The sequence below is a fragment of the Pelobates fuscus genome, chromosome 1 (genome assembly GCF_036172605.1).
Source record: "Pelobates fuscus isolate aPelFus1 chromosome 1, aPelFus1.pri, whole genome shotgun sequence".
Classification (NCBI taxonomy): domain Eukaryota; kingdom Metazoa; phylum Chordata; class Amphibia; order Anura; family Pelobatidae; genus Pelobates; species Pelobates fuscus.
Genome location: NC_086317.1, coordinates 476,690,238 through 476,715,791, shown reverse-complemented (window position 1 = coordinate 476,715,791; position 25,554 = coordinate 476,690,238). Strand labels below are relative to the sequence as shown.

The 25,554-nt window shown below is 43.3% G+C and overlaps 1 protein-coding gene across 1 annotated transcript in view; it reads right to left on the bottom strand.

Annotated features, from left to right (window-relative positions):
• Positions 1-24,975, bottom strand: part of KLHL35 (kelch like family member 35) — a 29,454-nt gene extending 4,479 nt beyond the window's left edge. Inside the window, exons 1-5 of the mRNA XM_063432194.1 lie at positions 24,784-24,975; positions 17,556-18,449; positions 14,077-14,261; positions 13,294-13,412; positions 11,357-11,545 (exon numbers count right to left, since the gene is read on the bottom strand). Of these exons, the coding sequence (XP_063288264.1) occupies positions 11,357-11,545; positions 13,294-13,412; positions 14,077-14,261; positions 17,556-18,448 (1,386 nt within the window). The 5' untranslated portion in view covers position 18,449; positions 24,784-24,975. The remainder of the gene's footprint in view (positions 1-11,356; positions 11,546-13,293; positions 13,413-14,076; positions 14,262-17,555; positions 18,450-24,783) is intronic.
• Between the last annotated feature and the right edge of the window lie 579 nt (positions 24,976-25,554).

Sequence of the window (25,554 nt, the reverse complement as noted above, 5' to 3'; positions counted from 1 at the left end):
GAAAACATGACTGTATCTACAAAACAGTCATGTTTTACAATACAGGACTAATATGCCAGGTCCACTGCACCTAGACCACTTCACTGAGAAGATGTGGTCTAGCTGCCTTCAGTGTCCCTTTACGTATTGTAGGTGGAATATTGATTCTGCTTCTTCTATCTACTGGCATGGAGACCTCTTCAAGTTCTGACTTCATTCAATAATAATAGCTTTACTTTTTACTTTAACATGCATTTTCACAAACTTGAAATATCTAATCTGGATCGTCTGTTAAAACTAGATACATTCAAGGGTAGAAATGTAAATGATAATGTTAGAATCTGTTGCTAACACTATTATTTTGCCCTCTATTTATCCCCACACTTTTAGGGCAGGAGTGGCCAAAATGCAAACCCCCCGTTGTTAGAACTACAACCCCTATGACTCTCACAGGTGGCAAATAATCAGGGGTGCTGTCATTTTATAACAGGCAGGGGTCGTCGTTTTGGCCACCACTGGTTCAGATGGCAAAGGGCGTTCATACTGGTGAATTTACTAAGACATTAGTGAACCACCTGACAAACATGACAATGTCTTAAAAAAAAATCCATATCTTTAAAAACCATAACAACTTAATGTCATGCCGCCAAGAAAATGCCTGGATTACTTCAATATTGGTCAGTAAGAAGATTGAAACAGATTTCGAAGAGACAAGCCCGATACCAATCCCATTACCCTTGTAATGAGAAATGTATTAAAATTTATAATACATGTAGCGGAATGCAGTAAGCCTGTCCTGTAAAATGCCTATGTAACTGTATTCAGTATATCCTGCCTATGTTAATTTTCCTATTTGTTATATTCTATGTATTAATCGTATGTTATTCGGTAGTTTCCATCCGTACAATATGCATATGGAAACTACCGAACTAAGGGACCACCCCAGAGAGAAGTGTGTAGGCAATTAAGGTTCGCATTCTTTCTAACCGCAGGTTAACAAGCTCGTTAGGATTGTATCTGGGTGGCCGCCATTCGGTATGCGTACACGTGGCGGCGGCCATCTTACGCATGAAAATCTCAGCGGTGTTTGGTCGTCGAGTGTCTGGAACTCAAATCGGACACTCAAACAACCGAACACCACTGAGACCTCCAGAGCTCCATAACTGCCGAACGGAGAGTCCTACCGAATCCCCATTCGGTAGAAACAAAGTACCGAATGAGGAAACCAATATCCAGGTGAATTGAAATGCGGATGGCGAATATAATTGTATGTTTTTACTGCCGAACGGAGACCGACCGCAGGGCCCAAACACATGGAACCCTTTTCGGATACCACCTCGTGTGCGGTCGGTCAAACTTCACCCTCCACCTAACTACCGAACCACTGGTCCGATCTGGGTGAATTTTGGATATGATAGTCACCCAGATCAGGGCTACCTAGCGGTACCCTAATATTTAGCTTATGTGTTGGTTTAGGGGTATATCCATGTTTGGGGTAAAATACTGTATAAGTTAAGGGGATTATGAGTCACTCTGAGGGGAGGAGAGGTGTGGGAGGGGACAAGTACTGTATTGGCTACTGTCCTAATTGATGTGAATCCATCCCTTGCATGGGAGCATGCTTTATAAGGAACCCTGGAATAAACGATTGTCAGTTCTGCTCCTGAAACTGTGTGTCGTCCAGTTATTGGGATTGCTGTTGGGATATTGATGTACCTTTTTACCTGCTGGAAACTCTGCTTGTGGATTTACTATTGACTTGTTCCTGAGCCTCACTGCGACCTTAAGTGGAGAATAGCTGTGGGAAATCAGCTCTCCGCTACATTGGTTGGCAGCGCTGGGATCCAGACTCACAGAGGAACAAGGATTAATGGAGATTGACCTTTCTACACTAAAGCGATCCACATTGAAAGGAAGCAAAGGGTGTTCCAGCCAGCAGCAAAACAAAGGCAACACTCATCGCTGAAGTAATGGCAGAATACCGAGCAGAGGAGGTTCTGGCCACGGAACAAAGAAATGAAACAGAACATGAGGAGTTCCAAAGACAAGTACAGTTCAGGCTGGCCTTTTATGGAGAAAATCCACCAACAGAGATTATCTCTAAAACCATGACAGAGGTGCAGGAGTTTGTGATGCGCAAAAGGAGACCACAAACACCAGAAAGAAGTCCAGCAGGAGCTGTGACACAAGAGGGTAAGCCCGAAATTCCCTATCAAGCGTTTAAAACGTATGTAGAAGCGGAGAAGGATATAGATGCCTTCCTCCAAGACTTTGAAAGACTGTGTACGCTGCATAACATACCAAGGGAAGATTGGGTACCCATATTAGCAGGACGGTTATCAGGGAGGGCAGCTGAAGCCTACCGTACTATAACCGTGTAAAAGAGGTTATCCTGGCCCAGTATGCAATGACACCAGAGGCATACCGGAGGCGCTTCAGGGAACTGAAAAAGGCAGAAAAGGACTCGCACGCCGAGTGGGCTTGCCGGCTAGAAAGGGCAGCTCTCGGGTGGATACAGTCAAACCAAGCGCGGTCCATGGAGGACTTGTTACAAATGATGTTATTGGAACAGTTTTATGAGGGGATATCCGCAGAACTGCAGGAATGGGTGAGGGATCGTAACCCCACATCCCTCACCGAAGCTGCTAAAAAGGCAGATGATTTTATGGATGCCCGCAGACAAACCAAGGCAGTGAGTGCTAAACCTGGCATGCGACCACTGGGAGGAAACTCTTTCTCCACTAACCATCAGCCCTCACCGAGACAACTCCCTCCACCGGCACCGGCAGCAGCACAACCGAGATACCACACATCTGCTTCTGTGCAATGTCACCGGTGTCAGAGGTGGGGACACTTTCAGCGAGATTGCCCGCAGTCTAGAGACCGCACCACCTGGATACGACCAGGGCCCCCACCACCACCACCGAGAGCAGCAGCGTACCACTACCAGGACGAGACACCCCTTCCCTATGGCTCTGCAGTTCCAGTCGCAACTGTGGAACAGTGGGAAGTGTTGCATGAGGCCAACCCATTGCAAGCACAGGCGGATAACCGGCAGCATCATAGGCAAACCGTATACCTAGAGGGAAAGCCTATGCAGGGGCTCAGAGACTCGGGAGCCACCATCACCTTGGTCCAGAGTCACTTGGTTTCTGACAGGGCCAAAACCAATAAGACTGTGGCTGTCAGGGTTGCAGGGGGAGCCGTGTATCGGCTAAACACAGCCAGGGTACACTTGCATTGGGGTGCGGGGTCCGGGAATGTGGAAGTGGGATTAATGCCGCAATTACCTGCTGAGGTGGTGTTGGGGAATGATCTGGGCAAACTCACCTCTGCATTTGAGCCCCAGGCTACTGAGGAAGCACACCCAGTAGTAACCAGGCAACAGGCCCGCACCCAGGACTACAACGCACTGCCGGAGGTCCAGGTAAGAGATCCTTCCCCTCCCTTAGACTGTATCCCTTGGGCCCCCCCTGACGAATTTGCGGCAGAGGTGATCACTGACCCTACCCTACAAGTATATAGAGACAAGGTCACCTCTGACCAACCGGGGGCGGAGGGGGAAAGATTTGTGTGGGACAGACAGTTATTGTACAGAGAGTCGGATAAGCAGGTAGCTGGGTCAGACCCAATTGTTGTAAGGCAGCCTGTGGTACCTCAGAGGTACCGAACCGAATTACTCCGAATAGCGCACGACATTCCGCTATCCGGACATTTGGGGGTCAGTCGTACCAGATATCGGCTGACCCAAAGTTTCTTCTGGCCAGGGATTAGCCAGGAGGTGCGCAAATATTGCAATACCTGCGATACGTGCCAGAGGGTAGGCAAAAGTGGGGATAAACGTAAGGCTAAGTTACACCCGTTACCCATAATTGAAGAACCCTTTTATAGGATAGCAGTGGACATCGTAGGCCCCCTCCGGAAACCTAGCCCATCGGGCAAACGGTATATTTTAACCGTAGTGGATTACGCCACTCGCTACCCCGAGGCAGTAGCCCTGACCAACATACATGCTGAGACCGTGGCTGAGGCTCTGATGCAGATTTTCTCCCGGATGGGGTTACCCAGGGAGATCATCTCGGATCAGGGTACTCAGTTCACGGCAGAGGTCACCCAACACCTCTGGAAGTTTTGTAAAGTCAGGCCCATAATTAGTGCTCCCTACCACCCCCAGACTAATGGGCTCTGTGAACGGTTCAATGGCACCTTAAAACAAATGCTCCGAACCTTTGCAGAAACCCACCGAGACTGGGAAAGATTCCTGCCTCACCTACTATTTGCTTACAGGGAGGTGCCGCAGGAATCTACGGGATTTTCCCCATTTGAACTGCTATTCGGGAGGAGGGTAAGGGGGCCCCTAGACTTAATTAGGGAACATTGGGAGGGAGACCGTAGCGCCGACGGCACCCCTATTGTACCATATGTGTTGGCCCTCAGAGATCGCCTAGAAGCACTAACTAAGACGGTAAAGGAGAACCTACAGGCAGCTCAGACGCGTCAGCGCACCTGGTACGATAGGGGCGCCAGGGACCGTAGCTTGCAGGTCGGGCAGAAAGTTTTAATTTTAAAACCTGTCCGACATGATAAACTACAGGCCGCCTGGCAAGGCCCTTATAAAGTGGTAGAACAACGATGTATATAATTGGCCCCTGCGCAGGAACTGGAGGGCGACGCATGATCCATGTGAACATGATGAAGCCCTACCAGGAACGTTCAGAGGAGGTGACAGCAATCTGCGCACCCACCTCTGAGGAATGTGACAGCCTACCCCTCCCCGATCTGCTGGGAGACGGACAGCTATCTGGGGATTTAGGAGAAGTTGTATTGGGGGATCGGTTGAGCCCACAGGAGCGTATCGAGGTACAGCAACTACTGCAAGAAAAGCAGGAGACCTTTTTTGTAATGTACCTGGATACACCCCTCTGGCTACCCACCGAGTAGAGACCCCGGGACAGCTTCCCATGCGCCAGACCCAGTACCGCATCCCTGAAGCGGTACGGGAGAATATGCGCAAGGAAATTGAAGAGATGATTCAGCTAGGGGTAATTGAACCCTCGGATAGCCCCTGGGCTTCTCCAGTGGTCCTCGTACCAAAACGGGACGGTACAACACGTTTTTGCGTGGATTACAGGAGGTTGAATGAGAAGACAGTATCCGACGCATACCCGATGCCTAGGATAGATGAGTTACTAGACCGGATGGCCAGAGGTCAATACCTTACCACTATTGATCTGTGTAAAGGGTATTGGCAGATCCCATTGGCACCGGACGCAATCCCTAAGTCCGCCTTTGTCACCCCATTCGGCCTGTACCAATTCAAGGTCATGCCGTTTGGGATGAAAAACGCGCCGGCTACCTTCCAGCGGATGGTGGACCGCCTCCTAGATGGGTTCCAAGACTATACCTGCGCATATCTCGATGATATTGCCATATTTAGCAATACCTGGCAGGAGCACTTGGCCCATATAGGGTAAAATACTGCCCGACACCATGACCTGTTGTACGTACATCCCAGAAAACACAGGTCCTAATGGTAAAGTCACCTTGGCCATAGAGAAATTAAATAAGCTCTCTGAAGAGTTAAAAAGGAATTCTGGGATAAAAGATCCCTGGGAAAGATGGTTTGGTTGGATGACAGGATGGCAAAAAGCTTTAATGCATATTGGTATGGCATTACTAATTTTTCTTTTTATTCTCGCTCTTCTCGTTTGTTGTGTCCTCCCCTGTCTAAGAAAATTCCTGCTGAAGACTGTAGACCAAGCGGCACCCACTTTTGTACATCTGACAGTTGATGACCAAGATTTCCAAGATCTCAACTCACCCTGTATACCGCTGCAAACTATCCCTTTTACTGATAAAGTGCAAGAGTTTTAGGTAGGGAACCAGCTTAGGGACAGCGTCCGTCTCTATGGAACTGACTGCCGTGCGGAGATGTGGTGGACAAGCCACCGCGGGTTACCAGCGGAGTGAAGAGATTTCCTGACCGTATTGACGGATGTGCTGCAGCCTATTAGGGAAAGGAAGGGACAGAATTGCACTTTGCAATAACACCTAGCTAGCGGTCACGGGGTTTCTGTGCCTTTGGGCTAACACGTCTTCTGATATTAACAAATAAAGTTTATCTTTTTTAGAATCTAACATTTCATAGGGAGGACTGATGTAGAATTATTAAAATCCTTTATTAAACCTGTATTAAATTTTTGTACTAACTCCATTTAACTTCATTACATGACAGATTTTCCTAACAGCATTTAGAATATTAGATAGAGAATGTATTTTCTAGAAGGACATGACTAACACCGGAATTACCAAGTTCCTGTAATATGAAACAAAGTATACTATAGCTAGGCCATGAGAAAACTGCTCTAATGAAATGTTCTTTCATAAAAAAGACCCTGAACCTGACCCCGAGTCTGACATCACTAACTACCCAAAATGACGCCCCAAGCCCCCCTCCCATCGAGTAAACCCTCGTGCTGAGTAAGATGGCGCCTGAGCCATCTGTCCACACCCGTGTCCAAAAAGACGCCACCTCCCGGTGGGAGGACACCTAGCCAGCCACTTAGTACTTGAGCCAATTAATAATATTGCTGGGTGGACATTGACATAGCCACTTAACACCTAATCCAATTAATGATGTTTATTTGTTGTTATCTTGATATTCAATTATGATGTAATTTTGCTCTTATAAGGGTCTGCGAGCCCGCTTTTAACCAGATGCCATTAAATTTTCTCGAAGTGCTTTTAACCTGAACTCCGTGTGTCAGTGTGAATTTACTTCTGCGTATACGCAATTTAATCATCTCAGATTTGGACAGGAACAGATAGACATTTAAACATATTTGTTTATTTTTAAAATAATCTATATCACCTTCTTTTATGTAAAAATAAATATGGTGTGAAATTACATTTTATCAATGATGTGGACCCTAATCAATTCCTAACAATTAAATCGAGGCCTTTGTTTTTTAGAATCCAGGGTGTATCATTGCTTTACTTTGATATAATACCAGTATGTACCTACTGTGCCCACTACTTTTATCACATTGTGACCCTATTATGGGTCACTTTGTTTATGCAACCCCAGTCACACCTCCCTGCATGTGACTTACACAACCTTCCTAAACACCTCCTCTAGGGGGTGGAGCCAAGCAGGCAAGCAGCCCAGACGTGCCTAGCAAGAGCTCCCACGTCTGGGGAGGAAAATCAGGGTGTAACGCCGGAATACAGCAGGTCGCAGCTAAGACACCATAATACCTCCACTCCGGAGGGGCTACCGATTCGAACGGTGCCCCTCACGAGCCCCTGCTCTGCCATACCGAAGAAACGAGGCTTGCGGCCTACCTGGGACCGAGCCACGGGGAGACGGCCACTCCCTGGGGCATCAGCTGTACCAGGAGCCGCGGCAAGACACTTCCCCCCCCCCCCCGACCGGCGGGGGTTATCCCGGTCTCCATCAAGCAGTCTGACTCACCTGACTCTCCCCACTGGACAGCACACTGCACACAAAGACAAGCCATGACAAGCAAGATGGCGGCGGCTGACCGCGAGAGGGAGGCTGAACAGCAACACGAAACGCTAGAAAAGCGCCTGGACGACCTGTTCAGGAGATTCTGGAAAAAGCTCGAGAGCAAGGCAGAACACCTTAAGCAGGTACAATGGGGAAGCACACCCCCTGGGGACAGACATCGCCAAGGGGAGCACCCTAGGTTAAAACGAGCACCCAGTGACAAACGTGTGGCGGGGCCCCTCACCACTATCAGGCGTGCCCAGGGCCGTCTTTAACGCGGGGCAAACGGGGCAGCTGCCCCGGGCCCAGTTACTCCTGGGGGGCCCAAAGCAGCTGCCCTGTGGCCCCGCCGCCCATAGCCTGCATAAGAAAAATTCCCTCCCTACCCATGGGCCCGCGGTGCTTGTATTGCGGCTGCACCGGGGCCCATATACTCTAAGGGTGCTCACCGGGTGGCCAATACACTTAGGGCCACCCGGTGAGCACTTTTCAGCACGGGCCCGGTCGGATGCTGTGGCCGTTTAACAGCACGACCGGGCCTCCTGCTTTACGGCAGCCTGGGAGGAAGTGACGTCCGGGAGTCACTTCCTCCCTCAGAGATGATGACCCGCGCGGGAGGGAGTCTGAGCCAGGAGGCAGCGAGGAGGGGGACTGAGCAAAGAGAGCCAGTCCCCAACTCCCAACCACCCAAGGCAGCAGACTGAACCCCAGGGAAGGTAGGAAACTGGAGGGGGGGCTTTACAGTTTGCCCATCAGTATGTGTGTGTTTATTTCTGTCAGTAGGACTGTGTGTGTCAGTCTGTCTGTGTGTGTGTCAGTCTGTCTGTGTGTGTGTCAGTCTGTCTGTCACTAGGTCTGTGTTTGTGTCTGTCACTAGGTCTGTGTTTGTGTCTGTCACTAGGTCTGTGTTTGTGTCTGTCAATAGGTGTCTGTGTGTGTGTGTTTCTGTCTGTCACTAGGTCTGTGTTTCTGTCTGTCACTAGGTCTGTGTTTCTGTCTGTCACTAGGTCTGTGTTTCTGTCTGTCACTAGGTCTGTGTTTCTGCCTGTCACTAGGTCTGTGTTTCTGCCTGTCACTAGGTCTGTGTTTCTGCCTGTCACTAGGTCTGTGTTTCTGCCTGTCACTAGGTCTGTGTTTCTGCCTGTCACTAGGTCTGTGTTTCTGCCTGTCACTAGGTCTGTGTTTCTGCCTGTCACTAGGTCTGTGTTTGTGTCTGTCAATAGGTCTGTGTGTGTGTCAGTAGGTATGTGTATGTGTGTCAGTTTGTCTGTGTGCCTGTCAGTAGGTCTGTGTGTGTGTGTCTGTCAGTAGGTCTGCCTGTGTGTGTGTCAGTGTGCCAGTATGTCTGCCTGGGTATTAGTATGTCTGTGTGTGTGTGTGCCACTATGTCTGTCTGTGTGTGTGTCTGTCAGTAGGTCTGTGTGTGTGTCTGTGAATGTATGTCAGTATGTCTCAGTATGTGTCTGTGTGTGTGTCAGCATGTCTGTCAGTGTATGTGTCGGTATCCATATGTCAGTTTGTATGTGTCAGTTTGTCTGTCTATATGTGTCTGTATATCTGTGTGTCTGTATGTGTATCTGTATGCTGTCTTTGTGTGTTTCGGTGTATCTGTGTGTGTGTCTGTGTATCTGCATGTGTGTATATGTGTCTGTATATCTACATGTGTGTCTGCATGTTTTTCAGTGTGTGTGTGTGTGTGTATAAATATCTATGTGTGTGAATGCGGAGATGTATGCACATATACAAACACTACATACAAATGCACCCCGGCATTCAAACTCCAACACTACGTACAAACACACACCAAAATTATATGTAAACACACCCCTGCATTCAAAAACCAACACTACACATAAATACATGCATGCAAGTACGCCAACACCACATACATTCCATACAAAAACCTGTTTACATTCAAACACATAAAAACAGCTTAGTGCTAAATACAAACCTTCAAACATGGGTAAATGGTAGAGCCCCAGCTGTCAATGCATTGCTGGAGTTGCACGACAGATGGGGAACTACCTTTTAATCACCCGTGCGATAGGGAGGCTCAAAAAAATTCTTGCACCTCTCTACATTAGGACTGCCACTGCGTTGGGGTGGAGGACGGGATTGCACACCTGGGGAGAGGGTACCAGGGGGCCCAAGCAAATGCTTTGCCCAGGGTCCAATCAATATTAAAGACGGCCCTGGGCGTGCCCTTCCGAAGGACCCACAAATCCCCTTGAAGGCGGAAAAACTGGGCCAGCCACGCAGACCCCAGCACTCCCTGAGGGCGCGACAAACTCCCAACAGATATACACAGCCCAAGCGGCGCACCAACGCCCAGAGCGGGGTAAAAGCCAGGCGACCACAAAGGAGACAGCGTCAAGACCACCTGCGACTTCACCGAACCAGCTTACATACTCCAGGGACGGTACCGCAAACGAGCTCCATACACGGGCGAACACCCATAACAATCTCCCACAGGCTGCACCACCGGGACATGTGGAACCAGCTCCCTGCTACACCACCGACAGATCGTCTGAAACCGGCCTCACGCATGGGCATAGGCTAATCAGGTTTACCTGGACTACCTACGCAGCTCCAATATACCACACAAGGACTTGAACGCTCATAATTAACCTACTGGCTGCTGTAATGTATCCCACAGCCTACCACTCGTTATTTCTTCTTTAGTGCATTGCCTCTCACCTGTTATATATAACCAAACACAAAGGCCTAGCAAAGTATACACCATGTTACCACACTGATAGTAACTTTAGCCAGGCAGTTACTCATTCTACTATTACGTTAAGTTCACCAAAGTGCATATGCAATGTATAAGCCTCACAAAACTTAATCTGGCCTTTTAATCTTGTTTCAGTGCTAACGACTGCTAAGCAAGGCCTTTGCCGTATATTGTTACCGTTCTATGCCTGCATTACTGTTTAACTCCTATGACTTCTCTTTAGATGAGCATGACTAGCCAGGTTGTTATTACTATATTTAGCATAATCATAAACGCTTAAGGGCACTAACCATTATTGTATACATGACTAGTCTAGCATGTTAGCGTGTTTGCTACATACTTATACCTACCAAGATTGCTTGGCCCACTTACTTCGTATTATAGCATATATATTAATCGGTACAAAGCGATGATACCTCAGAACCTTTTACTCCTATATTATAAAAAATGTGCTGTTTTTAGTCAAGCGTATCCCTATCACTATATAGATACTGAAGCGACGTCACTCGATATCATTATTAACTTTAAGCTAATGTAACTACTCGACACTGTGACTGACCAAGATGTTTTCGTTAACCAACATAAAAATAAAAAATTAGGCATTGTTCCCCAGGAAATGTAACTAACGATGTATAAACCCTAACTTGTATGCCACTTTTGCATTTCCCTCTCTCCATTCTGTACCCCATTGCACATGCCTTAATAAAACAAAGATTGACAAAAAAAAAAAAAAAAAAAAACACCTCCTCTAAAGAGTCGCCTACTGTTTACACATCCATTACTGCAAATTCTGTTTAATTAAGAATTTCTAATTTCCTGCTCTGTTAATAGCTCCTGTATGTAATTAAAGTTCAATTCCAGAGCAGGAGATAAACCCTTTTAAAGTAAGTTATGTCCGAAAGAAACAATTATCCAATCAGCCTTTATAAAGATCACAACAGCAAATGTAATAATATGCTTACTTTTTACAACATATTCACAATACGTTACTAGAATGCGTTACGCAACTATCTTATAAAAGGGCATATGTTTCCTAGTAAATGGAAACGTAATAAATTCTTGTTTTCCCAGTAAAAGCTTTGAGGAGCATCAGGCAGACATCTGGGTGACCAAGTTCCAGTGTCATTTAGTACCTTGTTTGTGTTGGCAGAATCATCGACAGCGCCGCTTATCACATACAATTTGTTCATACAGGATACGACTGCTGCTGAGCTGACTGCCTCCGAGAGAGGACTGACCATCGTCCAGCTGTTATTAAAGGAATTGTAACGTTCCACTGTGGACAACCGCTGAGTTCCATCAAATCCACCCACGGCATAAATCTGCACAACATGCATAACACGGGTGAAATGATATTACGTTGAACCGTATTTGTAATAATGGATAAACGGTGCAGTATGTACACACATTCACATTTTCTCGTATAAGCAATTTTGAAGAAATTCTAAAAACTCTGGTACAATGATAGGCATTGGTAAACAAGATAAATCGGGACAATCTTTGAGAACCAAGAGAGATAGGAATGCTCTGCTCATTGAGACCCGTGTATGATTGTCACTGACGAGCAAGCTTGATAAGATCGCTTAAATACTTGAGATACAAGTGTCACAAGCATGCTAGAACCATAGATCCAATAACTCCATAATTATTGAGATAAAACAGAATATAGGAATGGCCAAAATGTTAAAATCTTGTCCTGGTTAGCTCCCACTAAAGTGTCAAACTAAATGTGCCATCACAGAGGCAATCTACACCATTTGTCTATCAAACTGATGGCACCCGGATGGGCAGTCTAGAACTAAATGCCGCCTGACCCTCACTCATAATACAAGAGTTATTAGTTCTGATTTCTATGAGGGAGCCTGTGTCATGGCCACTTCTAGATTCATTCATAAAAACGCATGAATGGGGCTAAACGGTAAGCAGATATTTTTCATGGGAATTATTTTTATTCATGTGTTTTGCTTAATGTAACTGCTGCTCACACTTAGCACAGCATTTACATTGATGGTCAGGACTGGCTCTTGGTACATAGAAGGCACACTGCAGAAACAAAAAATCCCGTGGAATTGCAGCAAACACAACATCCAAGGAATTCAGGGTTTGAGAGTGCTATCTTTTTATCCTATTAATCTTTTACTTTTTTTTTTTTTTAAATTAATGTTTCAAATATACAATTAATTTTAAACTAAAGTTAAAGGGAATCTCCAGTGCCAGGAAAACAATCCGTTTTCCTGGCACTGGAGGTACCCTCTCCCTCCCCACTCCCCAACCCCCGGTTACTGAAGGGGTAAAAACCCCTTCAGTCACTTACCTGAGGCAGCGACGATGTCCCTCGTCGCTGTCTCCTCCTCCGCGCCGCTCCTCCTACTGTCTCCATTGGCCGGTGGGCGAGACTGATCCCGCTCACTGGCTGAGGAGACCTAATGCGCATGCGCGGCAATGCCGCGATTGCGCATTAGCGCTCCCCATAGGAAAGCATTGAAAAAGATTGTCAATGCTTTCCTATGAGGAAATGAGTGACCCTGGAGGTCCTCACACAGCTTGCTATGGACCAGGAAGTGCCCTCTAGTGGCTGTCTTGTAGACAGCCACTAGAGGTGGAGTTAACCCTGCAAGGTAATTATTGCAGTTTATAGAGTTGGCACCCAGACCACTCCAATGGGCAGAAGTGGTCTGGGTGCCTGGAGTGTCCCTTTTAACTAAAGTTAAAGGTCTACGGCCTCAATTTAATATTTTTTAATAATCTTTTCAAGCGATGTAATATATTTGGCTAAACTTTTCAAATCATTTTTTCAACATATTGAAATGTTAAAACATATATCAAATTGGTTCCCAAACCAGACCAGGATTTAGGGATTACCTAGTTGTGTCTAAGGTATTTTTTGGGAACCACTGATATATCATATTTAAAAAAATAGCAATACATAATGCTTCATAATATTAAATCATTTATACATTTTATACAAAAATATTCAATCATTTGGGAGGCTTATCCCTACAAGATTAAATTGAGGCTTTTCGACGGTTCCCTTCTAAACCTTTTTAGTGGTCTAATTAGTTCGACTTACTTCTCCTTTCAGAGTGACCATTTTGTGTCTCCATCGACCTTTGTTCAAAGGGGCAACCTTGACCCACACACTTAGCTGTGTGTTTAATAACCACACTTCATCGCTGTTAATATGACCGCCTGGAAAAACAATAAGAGTTGCATCTCAAAGACAGCATTTGGTTAAACAGACACAAAATGGGGAGATTTATCAAAGTGTTTGTATCCGAAAAATGGTGACAAATTGTAAAAGCGGAGCAGTCCCCTTTGGATTATCCCTGCTCATTCATTAGGTTCCACGATGATTGCTCCAGTTTTAGAACTTTGCATCACTTTTCAGATGATGACATTTCCTGATGTCAATCAACACTATTTACAAAACTCTGACACACAAACAAACACAATTTTTTTTAAAGGAACTCTTTAACTACTTTCGAGCTAATCAGGAAACTGCACAATTAACACATAGTTACGCTGCTTACGTTAGATGACATTTCACTGAAAACTGATACCAGTAAGATACTATGGGTAAAGAACCCTGACACATAGCGGACGGGTTAGACTAAGATGGACTTGTCTTAAGATTAGTGAGTTTTATGATTGAAACACACAAATTCTATCCTTAAGAAAATATTACTAAGAGAAGAACATTTGCTAAGCATTCATTTTAGTCTCTATTTGGGAACAGGTCCGGTTTTGACAATATTCTATGAGTCCTACGTGTGAAAGTTTGTACGTTCCATACCAAGTCCCGCTGTTTGAAATAGGCACATGTAAGGCTGCAGAAACTGTTTAACTTTCTTACCTGAAATATAAATATTATTCTTCAAGACACAAGCAGCAAACTCTGATTTGGTGTATCCAGGCAAACTGGGCAGAGATGTCCACTGTCGACTATTGGGATGGTAGCTCTCGGTGTATGGCAATTTTAAGAGGCCCTTTTTATCACAGCCACCAATGATCACGATTGCCTCTGAAATGTCAGTGGACCTGAAAGAACATATAATGATATAATTGATTTATTTCAACACAAAAAATTAGCTGGTCTTTTTAAAAGCAAAAAATGTCAGGAGGTGCTGCATAGGGTGGAGTCTCCAAAATGAAAAAAAAATAAAAAATTCTACTATTGTATTGCAGTATTGAAAGCATAAAATGAATTACTTGATATTTTATTTAAAAGGAACACTTGATCTACCCACCGACCCACGGAGGCACACAGCAGGGCCGGCGCACTAGATTTACAAACTTTACATCAGTGTGCCTGATTGATACAAAATGGGAGAAATATGACATGATGTCACGCAATGTCACAACTCTACTCCGTCTATCAGTCAGCTATGTACTAAAGCATGTACACACATACACACACACACACAAGCTCTTTCTCATACACACACACACAGCCTCTCCACATATACACAGCCTCTCTCTCATACAGACACAGTCTCTCTCATATATACACACAGCTTCTCCCTACGTACACAGCCTCTCTCTTATAGACACACACAGCCCCTCTCTCTTATACACACAAACACACACACACGCACACACACACACAGCCTCTCCAAACATACACAGCCTCTCTTACACACACACATATGCACAGCCACTCTCGCATACAGACACACACACACTCACAGCCTCTTTCTCATACACACACAGTCTCTCTCATATATACACACAGCTTCTCCCTACGTACACAACCAATCTCTTATTGACACACAAATCCCCTCTATCTTATACACACACACATAGCCTCTCCCCTCACATACACACTGCTTCTCCGAAGGATAAACACACCACCTTTTCTACAACACTCATAGTTTTCCCATACATACAACATACACATATGGACACATGTCCAACAAACAGTCTCTCTGACACACACATACACACAGCTTTTCCTATGTACACATGTATACACACACAGTCTCTCCAACATACACAGGCAAACTCATCTACATACACACACATCCTCCCTTTACACACAACACTAAAAGCATCAGCTTCCACACACAACTTTCAAAACACATGCATGCACAATCCCCACATTGGCAGAGAATTAGCAAGAAACAAAACGTGCAGAGCGCAGAAAATCACAAAAAGCAGGACTTGAAGAATGAAGGAAAAGGTTGGCATCATGAGAATCTAGAAAGGCCAAAAAGATGGAATGAAAGGAGAGGAGAATGAGAGGGCAGAAAATAAGATTTTTGCCTGTGGCAGTTAAAATGCTTGTACTCGCTTCGAGAGGTAATTCTAATTGAATTCAGACATTCAGGGATATTTGTAATGAAAATATCGAGAAACACTGTACTAGGGCAAAGGGGAATTAAATATCAATTAACATATTTATACATAAGGCACAGCATTGCTTATCCAACCAGAAGGACTGCATAAATATGGCCACAATATATATAATAATACAGAAAAAACACAATATGCTCTGTGGATATATAGGCACCTAGGTACAGTTATAAAGTATAACAAGTTCACACACTACTACACTCAGGTGGATATCTCCCTATTACACCCATAGGCATGTGCACGGGGTGTGCCTTGGCACACCGTAAACCCAGCGGCCTGCGCATGGATCGAGGCTGGATCACTGGATCTCCCCTGTCGGTCCGTGCAAACCGGCGCTATCCGAGCGCCGGCCCTGCTGTGTGCCTCCGTGGGTCGGTGGGTAGATCAAAAATCTCCCTCACCGGCCCAGAGGCAGGAGAGGACCCGTGGAGCTCTAACCAGCAGCTCCGCCGGGTTCCTCTCGCGAGGTTGGAGTGTTGCCGCAACAATGCTCAGATCTCACGGGAATGAACTCTAGCCCTGCAGCTCACTCTCACCACTAAGACCACCAGGGATTAGAGCTGGCAGCAAGGATCCCCCCTCCCAGGCAAAAGGTAAGAAGGGAGAGGTGATCTTTCTTACCTTTCTTAATCTGTCCCCCACACACACACAATCACTCCAAACAAATTCATACAAATAACACCCTCACACACACACAAACACGCACACACGCACACACACAGCACCCTCACACACACAGCACACTAACAGCACCCTCACACACACAGCACCCTCTCTCTCACACACAGCACACTAACAGCACCCTCACACACACAGCACACTAACAACACCCTCACATACACACACAGCACCCTCACACACACACACAGCACCCTCACACAGCACCCTCAAAGCACACTACCAGCACGATCACGTACACACATCACCCTCACACACACACAGCACCCTCAGACACATACACACAGCACTCTCTCACACACACACACACACATACAGCACCCTCACAGCACACTACCAGCACTCACACACACACACACAGCACCCTCACACACACACACACAGCACACTAATGGCACCCTCACACACACAGCAGTGTATGTATGTATATGTGTGTGTATAAATATATGTATATATATATATACACATACATATACATGCGGCGTGTGTGTTTGTGCTTTAGGGTGCACAACCTAATGCAATAGGCTGTGCACGCCTATGATTACACCCCACACGTGAGAGCAATCAGAAAGGGCTCTGGAAAAGGTGAGCAAGATCTTTTTATTGTATATCTGTTTTATTATACCTTAAATACTACACCAGAAGTCTACTGGTTTCCCCACTTCTTTTTCGTTTCATATACCATATTTGAGCGGACAGAAGAGGGGATTGTGTCACCTAGTACACTTCTGCCTATACGATCTGACCGTTCCTGGAAGGCTCATTCCCATGCGAGTTGGACCATTGGACACCTACAGTCTACTTATACTCCAGATGTTATTACACTATTAGTCCCCTTTTTTTTCTCCATTTTACAGCTTAATCCCTACGTCCCAACAAAGGGTAGGTGTATCCTATAGTACACCTTACACGCTCCACTTCTCTCAAACTTCCTGTTTTTGATAATATATATAATACATGTTCTATCTCTGTCCCAGAAGATTAACTCGGAAGGGATTTCGGAGGTTACAACCTGCATGGTTGCAAAACTCATAAAAACCCAGGTGTTTTACATTAGTTTGGTAGGAAATTTGTAACTATAATGTCTGCTCATCTCTGTTCAAAATGTTTGACTCTGGTAGAGATCAAGAGAGTTCATTTTTTTTAAAACAGCTGTTTTTTGATATATTGAATAAAAGTTACTTTGAAACTGTCAGATGTTACAAAAATTTTTCCAGGTTCCTGATTTTGGCGAAACCCCAATTGAATTATAAACTAAAATCTGGAAATCTTAAATTGTTAATTTAAAATAATTTTTATTACCTTCTTGGCCTTGTTCTGGGTGAATTTACTACATTCCCTAGAATATAGTGCATTCGCGCCTCGTACAGTAATGGGAAACAATCTACAGATTCTTGGATTGTCTTGTCTGTTTCAACTTTCTCCATAAAATAAACTGGATTCAGCAAAGGTAATTTCACATGTTCTAAAAGACTTTTCAAGGCTTTTTTTCTTCCACTTCTGTTCCTATTAACCCATCGCATGACTGCTTCAAACACAACTTCCTCTTTAGTCACCACCAACTGCTCGTTAGTCAAATACTCAATAAGCTCCTCTTGATTTAACTCCAAGAACTCCTCGTGACAAGACACCTCTGAGAAACCTTCTAACATGAGCTTCTTGCTTTTCTCGGACAATGAAGCAATGGAAAATGAGTCTGCAAACTTCATGATACCAACACAGTTACAAGGATGTAGTTGGTTCTCTAGAAATTTTACACACGCGTCTCTTAATCTGTAGATGTGTAGCATGTCTGAAGCTTGCAAGATTCCCTCCACATTGTCTTCTTCTATTGTAAGGCTCCCACCATACATGTAGTCCAAGAGAAGACTCATGATAGACGCTGAGATCTTCTGGACAGGCACAACATTTAGACTGCTCTCTTTGTGACTGCCACCAAACATGGCTCTGAAATAGGAGCTGTTGGCTGACAGAATGACCCTGTGACAGGGAAAGTCATGTCCATCAATATGAAGAATAACATCTGTAAACACTCCACTTTTTCTATAAATATTTAAGTTCTGAAGCATATCTGAATCTGAATCGCATGACCCACAGAACATCCTTATCTGTAGCTTGTCTCCTCTGTGCTCTTGGATGGAGTTCTCGAGGTAGCTTGATCCATAGCTGAATTCTTCTTTGAAAGGCTGGTGCATCCTACATTGAAAAGAGAACACCAATCTGATTATTACCATCCATAACTAGTTTTTATTTCATATACAGTCTAAATAAACTTATTGTGGTAAAATAAAATGTAGGAAAACCATCTACCCAATGGAGACCTAGTGAGATGAATGAATTTAATAATGGTTTTCTGTAAATGTGGTAGACCAAAAACGCCAATGGTGCAAAGGACTGATAGAGTCGAAGTTGGAGCTAGATTGGGTTTAATAATTATAATAATAATAATAAACTGACTGGTTCCATTTAAAATAAAATTAATAAAGTTTATTAAAAAGTAAAGCTAAGCTGTTTTGGATTTGGAGTTTTGGAGTAATGGATTAAACAATTACACTTTTAAGATGCCAGATTCCTTTTAAATGAGGGATATTGGGCGATGTTTTTCTACTCTGTAACGGGATCTCCGATATTGATTTCACCTGGAGTGAAATGTGTTGTAATCTGCACATATCATCCCATCCTCCAACATAAACCATCTTACTGGAGACTCCTTCCACCATATAGTCTGCTTAACAATTCTGTAACAACACTGCCCACCAGAACCAAATAATCTGTTTCCTAATAAAACACAACCTTTAGAAGATACTCAGATACTCTCTGTTCTGCAAAGGAACACTCCTTCTTTAGGGCCGCTCACTCATCCTGGTTCCTTGTCAGAAAATATCGTGTATAGGACTAATCACAGCAACACATGCTCCAGCAATATGTGGTGTTTATGAACCTAGCACAACGCTCCAGTGGATTAAACCTTGCATGAAAGAAAAAGAAACGCGTGTATTCCAGACCCTATAGTGTTAAAACACCATCTAACTCTCCTGCCTAAATATCGTAAATATAATAAAATCTTACCTTTATTCCAGTCTGAAGGTGCTGGCTCTGCCCCTGATCTACCTGCTTGAATGACATCATCAGAAGTGGGTTTGTCAAGGAGGCCGATCAGGAGCAGAACACAGCCCTGGCCAATCAGCATCCCCTCATAGAGATCCATTAAATCAATGCATCTCTATGAGGAAAGTTCAGTGTCTGCATGCAGAGGGTGGAGACACTGCATGTCAGTCACACTGTGCAGCACTGCCCCAGGAAGCACCTCTAGCAGCCAGGAGCGGCCAGTGAAGGTATCATTAGGCTGTAATTTAAACACTGCATTTTCTCTGAAAAAAAAGTATACTGCAAAAAGCCTGAATGGAATAATTATAGTCAACAGAGCAAATGCAGTAAGCTGTAGTTGTTCTGATGACTATAGTGTCCCTTTAATTTATATTGTGTATCATAGAACGTCAACCTAATAACTAGCTGCAGAATATATCAACGTGTTATTGTATAATGGCCAAGTAAAATAACTTCTTCATAATGTGGGGCAAAGTAGTAATAGACAAAGTTTTGATTTTCAATATAAAAAATAAAAGTATCTATGTAACCTTTACCATCATTGATAATGCTGTCTCCCCTTTCTTTTTAGAGCTATTTAGTTATATGCAGTTTTGTATTTGATTTTGTGTTTTTTTTTTTATATTGTAAATACTTAATCTATATGGTTATGTTTTTGTTCATTATCTTGTGAATAAACAGCTTTTTGTGTTTTTTTGTTAATTCTTGTAATTTATCAAAACATTTTCTCAAACACGCCTTCTCAAATTGCATGGTGTGTTCTGCTCTGAAAGGGAAAAGGGCATGTGTACGACCCGGTACAGCACAACATAATTTCGCCTTCGTTTTCAAAATTGCTTTAGCAATACTATTATTAAATAAAATTTGTGAAATTAATTATTACTTACTGAATGAGAATATTATGCTATGTTTATACATTGAGTTTCCCATTTACTTTATGAAGATCTACGGAAAATTCAGAATTTAGGGCAGTGCTGTTTGAAATCGAGCTTTGAACTATATATATTGTTTTAAAGGTGCCAACTGCTGATTAGGCTGCCCAACATGTGATCCATACTTTATGTGAATAAAATGTGCTCTTTAAATTTAATGGGTTTTTTTATGGCTTCCTGGAAAGATACAATAATAGCAATACATTTGTTCATTAATAAATTAATTCATTATACATTAATATTATTCCGTAGCGCTGTACAATTATTATGTATCCTATTATGTATCTGTTATGTATATAATGTCTGTCTATCTATTATCAAATAATGATTCATATAACCCCAAAATATACACATTAAAAATAAAACTGTATCTGATGTTCCACCAATGATATATCTGTAGGTAGTTTGTTATTGGAACAAAAATATATAGTTTTCACTGTAACGACTAGTTTATTTATGATAATGCTTTTACCCACAATCCCCACGTGAAGCACTTGTGCTTGACGGATTATCTTACCAAATTATATCCTAAATGATAATTAGAGCAGAACAATCTGCCACCTCCGTATTCCTCAGAGACCCACGGAATCTCCCCTTCCGTCTGCCCTAGAGCTTGGCTTCTGCTCCAAATACACAACGGGCCATAAAATCAGTGAGGCTTGATCAATTATTTATTTTACATTGATCAAAGATGTATAAAATGGATTTTAAACATTCTAATCATGTGTGTCTATGTATATATACATATATGTTTATCATTTATATATATGTATTTTTTTAATTTATTTTAATGGCATTTTTTAGCATTCCATTATACCATCTGCTATAGCATATGTTGTGAATGTGTAAAACAGGCTCTAAAGCTAATAGTTATAAGTACCTTTGGTATATTGATCCTTACCGGGGGTGGGGAACAAATGCTCGTTAAGCTGTCAATTACAAATCTTTTTTTTTTATATATATATATTCATAACAATGAGTTAGACAGCTTTACTATATTGTTCTTATATCTACTTGTTACCTAAGAGATGTGTAATATTGTAAACTTAATATTGTAAACATAAAATCCTGTGAATCCTGTCTAGAGCTGAGCAGATTCAGACACAAATCTAATTACAATTAATTATATAGCGCCAACATATTATGCAGCGCTGTACAGTAGGTAAACAAGACAAACATTAAATTCTAAGAAAACATGATTGACATGCTGGAACAATAGGTGAAAAGGGTCCTGAACAAATGAGTTTACATTCTATAGGGTTTACAGTCTAATAATTATTTGTCCCGGCTGGGTAAAACTAATGTTCACCTAGAGTTCAGAAGCTATGTATTACTATAAAGCTGTGTGCATGCTGCATGTCTGTGATGTGTTTTGTGTGCAAGCTACATGAGGTGATGTCTTTTCCATGTATGTTGTGTTTGTGTGATGTTCTTTGTGTGTATGCTGTATGTGCGTGACGTGTGTTGTGTGAATGCTGCATGTGCTTTTTGTGTTAGGCGTGTTGTGTGTATGCTGTATGTGATGTGGGTTGTGTGTATGCTGTATGTGTGTGAGGTGTGTTATATGTACGCTGTATATGTGTGAGGTACGTTGCATGTATGCTGTATGTGTGTGTGTGAGGTGTGTTATATGTACGCTGTATATGTGTGAGGTACGTTGTGTGTATGCTGTATGTGTGTGTGTGAGGTGTGTTATATGTACGCTGTATATGTGTGAGGTGCGTTGTGTGTATGCTGTATGTGTGTGTGTGAGGTGTGTTATATGTACGCTGTATATGTGTGAGGTACGTTGTGTGTATGCTGTATGTGTGTGTGTGAGGTGTGTTATATGTACGCTGTATATGTGTGAGGTGCATTGTGTGTATACTGTATGTGTGTGTGTGAGGTGTGTTATATGTACGCTGTATATGTGTGAGGTACGTTGTGTGCATGCTGTATGTGTGTGTGTGAGGTGTGTTACATGTACGCTGTATATGTGTGAGGTACGTTGTGTGTATGCTGTATGTGTGTACGCTGTATATGTGTGAAGTATGTTGTGTGTATGCTGTATGTGTGTGAGGTGTGTTATATGTACGCTGTATATGTGTGAGGTACGTTGTGTGTATGCTGTATGTGTGTGTGTGAGGTGTGTTATATGTACGCTGTATATGTGTGAGGTACGTTGTGTGTATGCTGTATGTGTGTGTGTGAGGTGTGTTATATGTACGCTGTATATGTGTGAGGTACGTTGTGTGTATGCTGTATGTGTGTGTGTGAGGTGTGTTATATGTACGCTGTATATGTGTGAGGTACGTTGTGTGTATGCTGTATGTGTGTGTGTGAGGTGAGTTGTGTGTACGCTGTATATGTGTGAGGTACGTTGTGTGTATGCTGTATGTGTGTGTGTGAGGTGTGTTATATGTACGATGTATGTGTGTGAGGTACGTTGTTGGTATGCTGTATGTGTGTGTGTGTGTGTGTGTGTATGTGTGTGAGGTGTGTTGTGTGTATGCTATATGTGTGTGAGCTGTGTTGTGTGTATTCTGTATTTGTGTGAGGTATGTTGTGTGTATGCTGTATGTGTGTGAGGTGTGTATGCTATATGTGATGTTGGTTGTGTGTATGGTGTATGTGTGTGAGGTATGTTGTCTGTATGCTTTATGTGATGTGGGTTGTGTGTGAGGTGTGTTGTGTGTATGCTGTATGTGTGAGCGGTGTGTTGTGTGTATGATGTATGTGATGTTGGTTGTGTGTATGGTGTATGTGTGTGAGGTATGTTGTGTGTATTCTGTATGTGTGTGATGTCGGTTGTACGTATTCTGCATGCATATGATGTGTGTTTTGGGTGTATGCTATATGTATGAGATTCTGTGAACTGTGTTTGTGAAATGTGTGAATTTATGTGGAGAGTAAGACGCAGTGACAATCTCGGCCTAACCAGAAGTTCGCCATTTGCTGTCTATTACTCAGACATCTGTGTGAACCCCTGAACCTAGCTGTGGTTACCAGATAAAATGATAGCAATATGTAGGACCCAGATATCTGTTTAATGTGAGTGAGATATTTATGTCTGCTGTATGTAGGAGCTGTGTGAGGTGTGTACAGATGAATGTGTAGTATTTGAGATATACGTATTTATGGTCGGGGGGGGGGGGGGGGGATTGCAAATTGGATGGATGTTAATAAATGGGCGACATAAATGGAATACTGCCAACACGAGGACCTTATAAGAATAAGGAGGCAACAGAGAGGATCAGAATAATGGACAGACATTAAAACAAATGGCCTAAGAGTGAGAGTGATGTAAATAAGAATAAATTCCTGGGCCTACTGCTGGCACACCACACCAGGGCCGGCACAAGAGAGAACTCCAAAATCAGGCTACATGGCAGAAATACTTCCCATATATCTCTCCTGCCAGGAGAGCCCTTTCTGTGATCCCCTGGGCCCCTTTATCCCAACTGACAGGTGACTGGGGTAAAACATTGCATCCCTGTGCTCTCTCCATAAACATAGCAAAGGGATCTATCTGCCCATTGTGCTAATATCCTCCCCAGCAGCCAGGCGGGAGGGGGTACAATGTTTAATTCTTGTTGTAACATGAGATGGGGGGGAAAGGGGGTTCAGGTTCATCGCAGCAATGCCCCCCTTTTCTCAATGTCTGTCCCAGCAACACAGAAAAAAACCCAAAATATCTCCAAATCATATCAAAGACCTGAGAGGGCTTTAATTACAGAAAATGAACACACTTTATGTTGAGAAAGTGTTTGCTCTGAACAGCTGCTTTGTTCTGATATAAGAGAAGGCACGTCATTGGTTAAATTCTGTATATACAGAATAAACAAACCTACATTCTTATTATCACCGCATAACTATTAACACACATGAAAATAAAATATATAACATCGGATAAAATATGGACACATCAACATTAAAAAAATATAAATATTATCTAAACAAAGGGCACACGTTTACCCATGAATAAATACATGTGATCTATAAGCATAGAATTATTAGAAAATGTAATATTGTTTAGTTATAATGAAAACAGAAATATACCTTGTATGAGGTGCTTGCAGCTCCCAGTGCAGACTGTAACATTGTACATTGTTTATGGCTCACACACACACACACACTGACACCCAATGCCAGCCAGAACAATACCTAGAATGATGTGTCAGCTCCCCATGCAGACTGTCACATTGTAATAGTGTTTATGGCTGACACACACACACACACACACACACACACAATACCAGGCAGGATAATATCTTGATTGATGTGTCAGCTCCCCATGCAAACTGTCACATTGTTACATTGTGAATGGCTGGCACACACACACACACACACACACACACACACACACTCACACCCAATGCCAGCCAGGACAATACCTTGAATTATGTGTCAGCTCCCAATGCAAACTGTCACATTGTTACATTGTTAATGGCTGACACTGACACACACACACAGACAGACACACACACACCCAATACCAGACAGGACAATACCTTGAATGAGGTGCCTGCAGCTCCCAGTCTCCTGCTCAGGCTCCAGCTGGGGATGCTGACTGCAGATGATGTGCCCTCTCCTATTTGTATTGTGTCTGGAATAGGGGGGAGTTCCAGAGAAATGACAGGAGGAGGACAGGGGACAGAATTCAAGCCAGTTTCCTGCTTTCTTGTGAGGTGAATGGAGCAGAGCTCTCCTCCTCCTGTAAGGGAGAAATGTCAGATGTTTGCAGTGAAGGAGGAGATTTCTAGCAGCAAATCACTGGATACAGCATCCTCTCTGCTTCTCTGTAACTCCCAGCACACACAGCCAGGTGGGAGGGAGATAGAGAGACACACAGACACAGATAGACAGAGAGAGAGAGAGAGAGAGAGAGAGAGAGGAGGGATGGATGGAAGAGGGAGGAAGGATAATGGAACAGAACCTGATCAGTTTATCTGAGAGACAGACGGACAAGATAGATAGATAGATAGATAGATAGATAGACAGATATATAGATATATAATAGAAGGATAGATAGATAGATAGATAGATTGACAGACAGATACGATAAATAGATAGATAGATAGATAGATAGATAGATAGATAGATAGACAGATAGATAGATAGATAGATAGATATGATAAATAGATAGTTAGATGGATAGATAGATAGATAGATATATAGATAGATAGACAGATAGATTAGATAGATAAGATAGATAGACAGACAGACACAATGGATAGATATATAGATAGACAGATTGACAGACAGATATGATAAATAGATAG